The sequence below is a fragment of the Terrapene carolina genome, unplaced genomic scaffold (genome assembly GCF_002925995.2).
Source record: "Terrapene carolina triunguis isolate 2854851 unplaced genomic scaffold, T_m_triunguis-2.0 Scaffold33395, whole genome shotgun sequence".
Classification (NCBI taxonomy): domain Eukaryota; kingdom Metazoa; phylum Chordata; order Testudines; family Emydidae; genus Terrapene; species Terrapene triunguis.
In genome coordinates this window covers 51,424-64,955 of record NW_020697746.1, presented here as the reverse complement: position 1 = coordinate 64,955, position 13,532 = coordinate 51,424, and the positions used below count along the sequence as shown (strand labels likewise).

The 13,532-nt window shown below is 43.8% G+C and overlaps 1 protein-coding gene across 1 annotated transcript; it reads right to left on the bottom strand.

Annotated features, from left to right (window-relative positions):
- Positions 1 to 2,801: 2,801 nt before the first annotated feature.
- B3GALT5 (beta-1,3-galactosyltransferase 5) lies at positions 2,802 to 4,944 on the bottom strand. The gene is made up of 2 exons (XM_024220329.2): positions 4,936 to 4,944; positions 2,802 to 3,761 (listed from the first exon to the last, which is right to left on the bottom strand). Exon 2 carries the CDS (start codon positions 3,759 to 3,761, stop codon positions 2,802 to 2,804), a length of 960 nt encoding a protein of 319 aa, XP_024076097.2. The 5' UTR covers positions 4,936 to 4,944.
- Between the last annotated feature and the right edge of the window lie 8,588 nt (positions 4,945 to 13,532).

Sequence of the window (13,532 nt, the reverse complement as noted above, 5' to 3'; positions counted from 1 at the left end):
CACCTTTGTTGCTGTGCCTCTGATATCATAGTAGAAAAGTTGAGGTTTTAAAAAAAAAAAAAAGTGTTTTATTCTCAGCCAATAAGCCTAATTAACTCCATAAAAGTATCAAATGTGTACGTTTATGAACAAGTATGTTTCTAACTGTCTGAAGCCAGAGGAGGAGTGTGGAAGTCACAGAGACCAGCTACCATCCTGGATTGCCTCAGTAGAGAAGGACACCTGGACAACTTAATTAATTTATTTAGATGTTGGTTGGAAGGAAATTATAGGGCTCCGAAGATGGAGATGGAACATCCCCTTCTGTCCCTTGAAGTTCCAAGGCATCTGATTCTAAGATTCCAGTCTTGGCCTAGCTCTAGTCCTAGCAGCCTCTCCTTGGACATTTAACAATACTTTTATTGATAAGACATAGAAGTTATTTAGAAAAATAGTTTACCTTCACATTTCCATGACACTTTCTGCAAACAGTGTAATTTTTTACCCAAATGTTTTGTACCACAAAGAAGCATATTGTGGTGGCAGCTACAGTGGCAGTATCATATACTGTCTACTCTGGAAATAAAGTTATCCTGTTCTTGGCCATGGGAATTATATGCTTGCATTGGAAAAGAAACCTACCTCCTATTAGAGCGGTGGTTCTTAACCAGGGGTCCGGGACCCTCGGGGGCCACGAGCAGGTTTCAGGGGGTCCATGAAGAAGGGCCAGTGTTAGACTCACTGGGACCCAGGGCAGAAAGCCAAAGCCCCACTGCATGGGGCTGAAGTCCAGGGCCCTGAGCAACTTAGCTTGACAGAGGCCCCTGTAGCATGGGGCCCAAGGCAATTGCCCTGCTTTCTACCCCCTAACACCGGCCTTGGCTTTTATATGTAGAGAACCAGTCATTGTGGCACAGGTGGGCCATGGAGTTTTTATAGCATGTTGGGGGAGGGGAAGCTCAGAAAGAAAAAGTTTGAGAACCCCTGTATTAGAGGACCTCTCCCCCAAGGTATTTTAAAGAAGGAAAGACATGACTCTTTGTTTTTAAAATAAATAACCCTTTTAGAAAAATGAATTTCAAAGCATTAGTTGCACTCTCAAGTAGAAGACAGCTGGACACACCTCTTTTAGCTGTAATAATCTTTTATTAAAATTGTATCATACATTAAGTTTTGTTAATTTAATATGTATATGTTCTATATGCAAATAATGTAAAGAGTTTCCTACTTTTTATATCAGCCTTAAAAAAGTTGCATGTGCAAATTCAAGGGGAGAATAGACATATTTAAAACAATCACATTTTGTTACATCAAATACACTATATACAAATAGCCCTTTTGTTCATTCAGCTTTTACATATATGGCCTGAGTATAATTATAACAATTGAGGCTGGGGTTTTCAAAAGAGACTAATGGAGTCAGTGCCCAAATCCCATTAACATGATGGCGGCACCTCATTCTCTTCAGCCCCTTTGACAATCCCAGCATAAAGGGAAATGTGATGTTTGAGTTTAGAATTTTGCAGTATTTACTAATGCCTCTGAATTCAAAAATACACCTTGTATTGAAGGGAGAATATAGCATGTTGAAATACATTATTTATTTACCAACTCCAATATTCTGTCAGCACTGTTGATTGTTTCTTTCCATTGGGCTCTCGATTAAGCCCTGTATGCATAATTTTAAATGTGAAATGTATAATAGAAAACTAATGCAGTGATCTTAAAGGCTCAGAAGTTAACCTAAGGTACTTAAGACCCTGCTCCTGCAACAGGCTCTGAATAGGTATGGGGTTCTCAAACTGGGGGTTGGGACCCCTCAGGGGGTTGTGAGGTCATTTCATGGGGGGTCACGAGCTTTCAACCTCCACCTCAAACTCCGCTTGCCACCAGCATTTATAATGGTATTAAATATATTAAAAAGTGTGTTTAATTTATTAGGGAGGTCGCACTCAGAGGCTTGTGATGTGAAAGGAATCACCAGTAAAAAAGTTTGAGACCCACTGGAATAGGTAGATCTGTACACCTGTACAAAGCCCCATCAACTTCAGCAGGGTAAAGGGTTTCATGCAGATGCATGTCTCTGCTCACACAGAGCTCATTACAGGAGTGTGGCCTAACCTTGTTATAATGTGTCAGGGAATAAACTTTGGACTGTAAACTTTTAATGTTAGGGTCGGGAAAGAGAGAAAAGGACAGAGAGAACCAAATGATATGTAAGTATTCCCAGCCTTCTGCTGACGTTACTGTAAGTGTTGGTACTGAGACAAAGCAGTTTTGTTGGCTTGTGCTCTGCAAGAAAATCCAGACTTTGCAAATAAATAACAGCAAATAACAGCAAATTTGCAGAGGGGCAAGAGATTAAAATATTTATCAGTGTCTCTTTGACTGTACTAGTCCCTAGCCCCGAGTTTTGCCTGACTAGAGTTACCACCTTTGAAATGCAAAAAAAATGGCACCACTCCCACCCCTACAAGACAATTCTGCAAATCCTGCCCCCAGTAGCCACTTACAGTATCTAGAGTGATGGCACATATAGATAAGATTGATAACATCATTTTCTTACTTAAGCTGCGGAGGTGGGAACACTGCAGCATCTTTAGCTGGACACAGAAACTTTTAACATTAGATATCCCAGTGTAATGTGGTGATAATAATGCAAATCTTTAGACCCATGTAAAAAAAAGGCAGATTAAATTATTTTTCTGGCAACTGGCAAATACATTAAAAAATGGCCAGACCAGTCAAATACTGGCCAGGTGATAACCCTACTAAAGGCTGGTCCTGTGGTTTTTTAGTGTCACTTTGTTAGCTCAGCTATTTCAAACATCTGGACATTTTTCATCCATTGAGCTCTCCAGTGCATTCCAGTAGATCAGCAGCTCATAAGGTTTCACATAATGGCATGTCACAATTTTCTTGAAGCGACAAAGAGAGAACTCAACCCTGTCTGAGAAGAATGTCTGTTCTGAATGAAGTTCCTCCAGATTGATTTTTAGTTTATCAAGACACAGTCCTATGAAAACATCCTCCAGTTTAATAAAAGGGACACTTTCTGAAATATTATAAACCTGACTAGCAACATCAGTAGAGAAAACATAACCAGTCCCCGAACAAAATGGAGGATATGTGCTTCCTGGATATTCATCTTTACTCACATACCATTTACTATTTATCTTTCTTATTGGGAGCTCATTCGTCTTTAAAAAGCCTGTGAAGAATCCAGTGCTTCTGTTTTTTCTTAAAAGAAGTTCAGTCAGGTAAAAGATATTGACAAACATATCTGAGTCAGTTTTCATCACAAACCTGGATTGATGACAAAATTTGTGAACCCATTCAATTCCCATCATTGTCTTTAAAGTCAAATTGTAATATGCGTCTATAAAATCCTTCTGGATAATGTCTCTGTATTTCTGACTTTCAGCAATAATACCAGTTTGATCATTTTGGTTCATGGTGGTTCCCAGAAGAAAATATGTCACGATGTGGTTGCCAGCAACTAGTCTGTGTTTCCCCCATGTTTGACGGATAGCCATCCTAGCTTTATTTTGGCCATGTGACGATGTCACAAGGAGTACCAGGAACGGAAGAGTCCTACTGCAGTCTATATCTGGCAACTGCAAAAAGTTTCTGCTCTCTGTTATAAAAGTCAGTGACGTGGCCTCTTCCTTCTTTTGCCAGAATATACCGATTGCAATCAAATTCGGTTTGAATAAATACAAACAAGCAAGGGCCAATACTACAATTAAAAACAAAATCATTTTGAATCTCTTCGAAGCCATCTGAAAGAAACAAAAACAAATGGTACATTGGAAAATAATCTTGCTCCTTTGTATACCAAGCTCTGTGCTATTGCTTGGGGATTTAAGGGTGTTCTCCCTTCTGTTTAGCCTGTCCCCCAACAAGATCAACACAGGAAGACCCACTCATGTCAAGGGCATCCATGCAGATACGCCAGACCCATCACAGCTCTTTGCCCCCAACATGACATAGGAATATGACTATCAGAACTACACTGCCAGGAACTCTCCCACCAGCTAGTTCTCCAAGAATGCATCCCTAAAGAGAGAACTCTACAACATCGATTGTGGGAAACAGGCAGGAGTTTACCACAGCCCTGATGGGACAGGATAGTAGTAATAGCTTTATACCTTATTTCTCCATTCATTTTTTGACAGGTGACCTTGCCCTGAGTTCGCAAGCATGGGCCACTTAGAAGGCTAAACTAGATCACTAGTCTCTCCTTATCTCCACCCCGCCATTTATAGTGGGAGCTGCATATCGATTCAGAAGTTGCTCCTATGCTTTCCTCCCTTTCTGGGGTCCCTAGGGAACAGAGTTGAGGTCTCGGTGGCCATTTTGAAAAGGAACAGCAGATAAGTTGAATTGTGTTTTTCTCTTTTGTACAGTTCTGTGTTGGTTCAAATTATTAAAACACAAAAAAGGAGGACTTTGCATTTTACTTCTCTTTTTGGAGGAAAGATGTAATAAAAAAAAGTTAAACAGAATAATTCATGCTTGTAACAGAAGAATATTCTTTGGTGATCTCTTAATCACTCTTATCCACTTGGTACAAATCTTAATAGATAGAACAAGCCAGAAGAGCCACAAAGTCTTAGTGATAATAAAATAAAACACTTCTACATTCATAGTTTAACTTCGAGAGACAATTATAATTGAATTATTTACATATGTACAATGTGTGTTGCCAGTATCCTTTGAAAACTGCAGTCACAAAATAAAATTTTAGAACAGCCGTGAGTTTTAGAACAAAGGGAAAAGAGGGCAGAGAGAAGAGTATATAGAGTTATTTCTTCTTATGACCTTAGTGCCATTCTCTAGCAGTTATTCTCAGCTCTGGATCCCTGCAGAGCCACCAAGAGATTCTTTCCTAGAATGTGGGGAAGAGAAAAAAAATGGTACTACAGAGACAGCTTTCTCTTTTTCCCTATGTACTTTTGATAGGGAAATTAGCTTGATCTTCTAAAATTAAAGTGTTGGGCTTCTGTCCATGCAAGGAAATAAAAACATACCTGGTGGCATACGTACAAAGGCAAGTTTACATACTTCAGAGCCGCGGGTTCCTTGGGAGCTTAATCCTCTGACTAGGATTGTTCTGTATAGAATGTCCAAAACCATTTCAATGTCCTTCTTTTACTCCAATTCAGGTTCTTGGAATACCATGAAAATATCTGGTCACTAACATAAGTGTCCTTAAAGTTCTGAATAACTGTTCTTGGAGCCAAATCCAACTCACTTTACTTACATGAATGGTCCCATTAATTTCAAGGAGACTTCTCACATGCATAAGGCAAGCAAGATTTGGCTATTGCTTTATTATAGTTCATCTCCAGTCTGAGGCCTGCAGTGAACTATACATTGTTGAACTCAACTCCATTGTTACTAGATACAAATCCACTTTTCAGGCATATATATAAAAATACACCACATGCCTTCTTCCCTTCATTTGCCTGTTAATTGTCTTTAGATTGTAAGCGCTTCTGTTCAGGGATATGGTTTTTTAATATGTTTGTAAGGCTCCTAGCACACTTTTGAGTGTTATACAAATAATTTTAAAGTGTTAATAGTAATACACTTCTACCCCGATATAACGCGGTCCTCAGGGGCCAAAAAATCTCACCGCCTTATAGCTGAGACCGTGTTATATCGGGTTCAGACCGGCTTCCCTGGCAGTGATTTAAAGGGCCCGGGGCTCCACACGAATTTGGTTGTAACCCGGTAAAGCAGCGGGGTTCGGGTGGCGCTTTAAAGGGCCTGTGGCTCCCCACTGCTTTACCGCGTTATATCCGAATTCGTGTTATATCGGGTCGCGTTCTATCAGGGTAGAGGTGTAATAAAATACACAATACCGCCTCTCTCACTCTCTTGAGAGGCATGGGAGTAAGCAAACGAGCAACTTATTACTTGCTGAAAAGAAGGATAATCTGAATTTGTCAATGGAGCCACAGGAAATACTAGCACAATACAAGAAAAAAATCTTTATGCACAATAAGAGAACATGCAAAAGACTCAAAATTCTAGCAGTTCAGATCTTGAAACCTTTGCAAACACAAGCTCTTGATATATCCAAATTACTGAAGAGACAAAGACCAAAAATGATTTGCTATTGAGACAATTTAAAACATGTTCAGAAACTCATATATACATTGTTCTATAAGGCAAAACACACAGGGCCTGATTCTGATAAAATTTTAGCTTGATCCAACGCCATAGACTTTAAAGGAGTTCAATCAGGGTAAAACTAGCATAACGCCATTGGAGTTACTCTTCCTATGCTCCAGGGTAACTGAGCGCATATCAGACCAATATAAGGGTAAAACACATTATGTAATGCTTCGTCCAACACTTTCATAATTGTAACTTTTCTTAGGAACTAGTAATTAAAATGTTTATATATAAATGTATATGTATTTATTACAGCAGGCACAAGTAGAGCTGACTATATAATTAAGGCTGAATTTCAATTCCATTGTAACCCTTCTTCTTCAATTGCTTTCCATTCACTTTCTCAAACTTTCTACTTTTAGGCTGAAATGTTCCATGACCAGTCTAAGCTCAAAGGTGAATTTACTGAGTCACATCAGCTATTTGAATAATTTTGCGGTGAAATAATTTTTCCCATATGCTCCAATTAGAAATTTTACACTCTAACTGAAGCAAAAAACATCAAATGCGGTTTGTTTTGTAGATCTCAGTTTTGACTACTACATAAATTCTTAGACTCATGTTCTGATCTCAAATAATTCATGGATAGAAATAAAAGCTAAATTTGTCAAATTATTCACTAATGGCCAGAATCTGACATCCTTACTCACTCTCACTAGTAGCTTTCTCCGTGATCACTCATTAATTTCAGTGCAACTACTCATGGAGTAAGGTACTACACAACATGAGTGAGGGCCAGAATCTTGCCTTATGAAAGTTTCACTCTGTTCAATTTCTAGTTATAATGCATCACTCTTGGGGTCATATTGTGAATTCCTTACCCACGCTAATAAGAATGCCTAGTTCTTAACACACTACCTTTGTAGATCTTCAAGCTCTTTACAGAGGAGATCTGTATCATGAACCCTGTTTTACAGGTGGAGAAACTGAGGCATGGGGGATGAAGTGACTGGTCTGAGGTCACCCAGAAGTCCAGTGGTAGAGCTGAGACTTGAACCTAAGCCTCCTGAATCCCTAGTCCATTGCTTTACACTGTTGACAGAAACAGGCCCATTGAAACCACTGTCTCTATTGAGTAACTGCTCACTAATGTGAATAATAAGATCACAGTCTGGCCCTTAGTGAAAGAATGGTTCTGAATATAAGCATGGTAACCACTAGCTCCATTTAATCTTTATCAAGGTTTTTTGGCCTTTAAGTTCCCATTCCTGCAAATGATCACATGCAGCCAGAGTTAAAAGGTTTCTGCTTTGGCACAGCAGTCTGCCTGTATGCTATTAGTAACAGGATTGGAATCTCATTTAGAAAGGTGCATTTACTGGAGCAAAGCATTGTCTGTTTTTAATTGTTTTCAGTCCAATTAATAGTTACCATTTTTACTTGCCTAATCATACAATTTAAATTCCAGAATGCTAATTTTAAGAAGTTGAATGTTATTTTATTCTTTTGAAAAAAAAAATGTGTGCATGCACCCAGAGGTGTGATTCTTAGAAACCAAAAAAAAAAAAAAAGAATTGAATGAATTTTCACTCTAATAATATTTTGCTTTTGCAATGTTCTTTCATTCACATAGCTGCAGTTCCCCTCCCTCCCTCCCGCCCTAAATTGTCTTACCCAGATAAATTCAGTAAGCTTATTTAGTTTTGGTGGAAGCATTTGCTGCTCACTTACCCAGAGTCCTTGGACTCTTACCTGTTTTTATTTTATTCCCCTGGTAATCCCAGAAGCAAGGCAAGAATGACCATTGTGATAATTATTTCAGTTTTGTGTATAAGCTGGTTTTTCTCTATGCTTCTCATCATTGTAGTAGCTGAGCAGTTGCAAACATTAATAGATTTATCCTCACAACAATCCTTTAAGTATCGTTAGCCCGATTATACAGACAGGGAACTGAGGCTCAGAGAGAGATTAAGGTCGTTATCCTGAAAGTTGCTCCCTGCAAATGGATCCAGGCACCTCTATGGAGTCAGTCCATCTCAGTGGGACTCCATGAAGGTTCAGGGGTCTGCCCACACAGATGCAGTTGCAGGTGGGGCCTACATATCTAAAGCTGTGGGCACATAATATTTTCCGGCACTTTATAAAATTGTGGTTTACCCAAATTTACACAGAAAAACTGGGGGAGAGCCAGAAAGAGAATCCCCCTTTGCTGAGTTTGCATCCAATGCCTTAACCACAAGACCATCCTTCCTGCTTACAAGTGAACAGGGGGAATCTGGAAGTTAAAAAATACTTAATATTAAACTAGGCAGCTTCCAAAACCACCCTGTTTGGCTCATCTTTAGTTCAGTATGCTAGTGTTCTGTTTGCCTTCCTCACTGACAGCCGAGCTGCTGCTACCTTTCAGTGCCATAAAGCAGGTATTGAAATTCCTCAAACTTCTAGCTCCTCTCAATGTATACATTTTCAGTCTTGCTCAATGCATGCACCAGTGGCATATAGTCCAAGTTTGCTGCATGGGGTACATGGGAATCAGAAGGGTCACAGTTAGGGTGACCAGACGTCCCGATTTTATCGGGACTGTCCCAATATTTGCTTATTTGTCCCGCGTCCCGACCTACCTTTGGTTGGGACGCAAATTGTCCCGATATTTTGCCTCTGCTCACAGGCGGAGTGGAGCCCGGAGGGGGCTTGCACCCCCCCGGCTCCGCCCCCTCCTTCTCCCATTGGATCCCTCCCCAAATCCCCGCCCTGGCTCCGCCTCTTCCCCAAGCACGCCGCATTCCTCCTCCTCCCCCCTCCCTCCCAGGCTTGCGCTGATCAGCTGTATGGCGACGCAAGCGCTGGAGGGATGGGGGAGGTGGACACGGAGCGGAGGCAAGCTGGCGGGGGAGGGGGGGCAGGGTGTGGAGCTCCGGCGGCCGGTTTTTTTTTTTTGCTCAGCCGCCGGCTTTTTTTTTTTTTTTGCCCCCCCCTGCATCCCGATATTTCACCTGTGTGATCTGGTCACCCTAGTCACAGTGAAGTGAAAGATTAGTTATGCAGCCACAACTTGCTCCTTGTGCTATGGGCTATGGCTAGCCAGAAGGGGGAAGGCATCAAGGAACAGCCACTACATGTAACATGGTCCCCTAGGACTCCACTGTGAGTTACAGTGCAACTTCTTTCACAAAGAACAGCTGTAATTCTTTCACCATGGCTTCACATACCACAGACATTTGCCTGTTCAGAGTGTGGGGAGCCAGCCATTGGGCCCTTGCAAGTAGAGATGGTTGAAAACATCAATTCTTTTTTGCAGGAAATTTAGAAAAATTCTCTTTGTCTTCCCTAAATTTCCTGGTTGCGGGGGAGTGGGACAGTTTTTAGTTAAAATATTAAAACTACGTATGAAGCCAAAAACCAAAATATTCCATTTTCAAAACACATTTTTGGCAAAATGTTTCAGTTTTCAGTAAAAAGGTTTGGTTTTCAAAAAATTAAATTTTTTTACCGAAATATATTTTCAGATTTGACCAAAATGGATTTTCATTTTGGACATAAAGCCATTTTCCACCTAAAAAAAGTTTATGCCAATTTTTTTCAGACACATATACTTGCAGACCCTGTTGTCATTGTTCAGGGTCGGGGAGATGACCCATAGAATATGTTCCCAAATGTGTCAGGTGTGCACAGAATTTCCTCGTGGATCTTTGGGTTCTGAATGATTGCCTGGTCATACCCCTGCTGTGCTGACACATTTGCAGAGACTGCCTATGGGAGCCTGTGCTGTCTAGGTTTAGCCTCTTCAGGCTAAAACCTCCCAGTCCACAGCATTTTGCCCAGAAAATGGAGGACATAGGCCTTGCTCCTTTCCACCATGCACCTCCCTAAGCGTCCTTCATGGGCCTGTTTACCTGCACTATTGTGAATATTTTTTAAACATTAGCTGAGGCCCATGTGCCTACACAGAGTACTGAGCCATATCTTTCAGCCTTACATGGTGCTCTGTCCCCTCTAGTGGCACTGAGACCACTTAGAAATTAATGAGTCTATTACAGCCTTAGCTAAGGGCCTTGTGGCTTTTAGCTCATGCAGTAGACACTCATGCACGAAGCTCCGGAGACCCCAGGTTCAATCCTGCTCGCCAATGACTGGGGTCTGTCAGTGTTACATGTGCACCACTGTTAAGTGTGGTTTCCTTCTAAGTCATAACAGAATATTTTCAATATTCACCATATTAAGGCTGCTTCAGGAGAAATACTCCTGGGGGAATTCTACGCCACTGCATGTGTGCTGAATTCATGTCCCCCAGCATATTACTTTGCTTCCCTGCAGAAAAATGACTTTCTAACAGGGAAGCAAAGGAAAGCTGCAAGAGCAGTCACGCACCATTCCCTAACTGCGCAGGTATATTGTTTCAGGCACCCGGACAGGGCTGGTGCAACCACTAGGCGGGCTAGGCAGTGACCTAGGGTGGCAAAGTTGGGGGCGCCCGGGGCTGTCCTCAGGCATAGGCAGCTGGGTAAAGCACCTGAAAATTTGGGGCACCACTGGGTCTTAGTGTCCACCCTCCTGGTTTTCCTATCCCTGTTCTGACCCTTCCTGCAGGCTCTGAGTCTTCCTGGGAAGGGGATCTAGTAGTTAAAAGAGAAACAGTCTCCAGCCTGCCAGACCTATTAGCACAACACTGAAACTGATAAAGAGCCATTAAAGGGTTAATGAAGACATTTAACAGGCATTTGCCAACCCCCAGGTATCTACTGTCAGTTTCTGAATGTACTGACAAAAACAGTTGTGCATGACTGTAATGTACTCAGAACATGTCAATCTACAGGACCTTAGTTTCAAATTTGCTTTAAAAATGTTTCATTAGTGAGTTGGTCAAGATTATAAAATCACATCTCTAAAAAATCCTTGCATAGATTTTTAGATGCACAATCATCTTTAGCCTTAAATGCTTGGATCTTCAGACATATGGTTTTTTAAATAAATTCTTCAAAAGACCACCCTTATCTAAAATACACATTTTAATTACTATAGTAAAAAAACTTACTTCCAAAGTCTTCCTGTCCTTTCTGTCCATCCATTTTTCCCTTCACCCCCTCTCCCTCCCCCCCCCGCCCCCGGCCACTGAAGGAAGCAACAGCCCTTTGCTTCCAGATAGCTGGACAGAGTTTCCCTTTCTTTACTTCTGACTATCTGATGAACTAGTTTTAAGCAAAATCAGTACCTTAGTAAGATATAAAATCCTTTGTTATGCCTAAAATCTTTGGAAACATATTTTTTAAAGTTGGTGAAATATCATAAACATGTGTATTGTTATGGAGATCACACACAGTAAATCAGTGTTCCCTTTTTCTAAAAGCAATGAACATTGTTATGAACACACTAAACCTCTGTGACTGATTCATTTAAAATAATGTCTATTCAGTGAGTTAAATATGTAGTAATCTGGAATGATTACGTTATGAAGGCTTAAGAGTACATTTAAAATATAAAATCAGCTTAGAAATACTGATTAAGAAAATGTAAAACAGAGAAGAGCTGCATCATGTATTCCATAATATTTAATGTTGTATTCAGCAAGACAGCTGACTCACCCTTACTACAAAGTTTTTGCAAATAAATGTCTGACAAACTTCAGGGCATATCAAAAAACCTGTGACTTTATTCCCAAGTTTAGTGCTTTTATTTAGGTACCTTCTGCATGTCCATTCTGTGTGAGGGAGAGGGTACAGGGGTCTCTGCGGGGAACTGTGACTCTCCGCCACCGTGAGGCGGGCCAGGCATCTTGTTATTCTTTCTGCCTTGTCCCTCCGCCCCCGCCGGGCTGCAAGCTCAGGCTGCCGAAGGGGATGGGGCACCAGTTTAATAATACTGCATAGGGCCCCATAAATCCTAAGGACGGCCCTGGGGGGCGCCAAAAAGCGATGCCCTGGCTCGGCAGGGAGAAGTCACCTTCTGGAGGCACCGGAGAGCCAGAGCGTTGGCTTGTGGGGGCGGTGAGCCCCGCCATGGAGGAGCCGGTGCGGCGCAGGGGGACAGGAGCCCTGCAAAGGCAGCAGGGCCGGCTCCAGGCACCAGCTTACCAAGCAGGTGCTTGGGGCGGCCACTTCGGAGAGGGGCGGCACGTCCAGCTGTTCGGTGGCAATTCGGCGGACGGTCCCTCACTCCTGCTCGGAGTGAAGGACCTCCCGCCGAATTGGTTTGGCTGCTTGGGGCGGCCAAAACCCTGGAGCCGGCCCTGAAAGGCGGTGGTGCCGCTAGCAGGGAGCAGCCGCGCCCCGCGCCCCTCCTGCCCAGGTTGCGGCCTGGCGCCTCCCCGAGGGGCTCCTTCAGGCTGTAGCAGATGCATGCGGGCAGAGGCCCCCGTGCGCCCCCCAGCTCCCCCCTCGCCACACTCGGGCTCTGCGGCTCCCGGGCACGTGAGCCGCCACCGGGGCGCGGGGCCCTGAGCCTGCTCCAGGAGGGGGAGGGGCGGCGGCTCACACTCCCGGGAGCTGCAGAGCCTGAGCGCAGGGAGAGGGGAGCTGGGGGGGTGCACGGGGGCCTCTGCCCACATGCATCTGCTGCAGGAGCCCCCAGGAGCCCCCAGAAGGCAGTTCCTCCCTGCCGAGCTGCTGCAGCGGCCCAAGCCCGACAAAGCCAGTGAGTGGACTCAGGGCAGGAGCCGCCGGGGGGGGGGGGGGAGGGGAGGGGAGGGCTCACAGGGGGGCTGTGCACCCTCCAGGGGAGTTCAGGGTGCGGGGAGGGGGGAACCTGGTCTGGGGAGCATGGCTGGCCCCTGGGGTCTATAAAGGCTCGTTGGGATTTGCCCTCAATGATCCGATATTACGGGGAGGGGGGCAGAAGGTGGAAGTTTCGCCTAGGGCGCAAAATATCCTTGCACCGGCCCTGCCACCCGGAGCAGCCGGCGGAGTGGTAAATCATTGCGGGGCTGGAGACACCCCAGCCAGTGGCTCCTAACCTGAGCCAGGATCAGCTGCTAGTCTCGTCTGGGCTGGCGGCAGGAGAGGGTGGGACTTCCTGTTCCCCTCCAAGGAGTGGCTGGGGCTGTGTCAAACCCACCCCCAGAAACCTCCCCTAGCTGCAGGAAGCTCAGCATCCTCTCGTGCTTTCTTCTCCCATTGCTCCTCAGCTGTGGGAGGAGGGGTCACTTTATGGGAACCTGCTCCCTCATCCACACAACCCCCATGCATCCAGACCTCCCATACCCAGACACCCCTGCCAAGTCTCACCTGGTACATCCAGAACATCCCTAGCCCTCCATACCCAAAACCCCCATACTGAATCTCAACCTCAAGATTGAGCCACACAGAATCCTCTCATCCCACATCTGGATCCCTCCACACTGAGCCCCTCTACACTTGGATCCTGCCTGGTTGAGCCTGCCTGCTCCACAGCTGGTGTGCCTGGCACAAAGAGGCAGGGCCCCAGGGTGTTTCTGG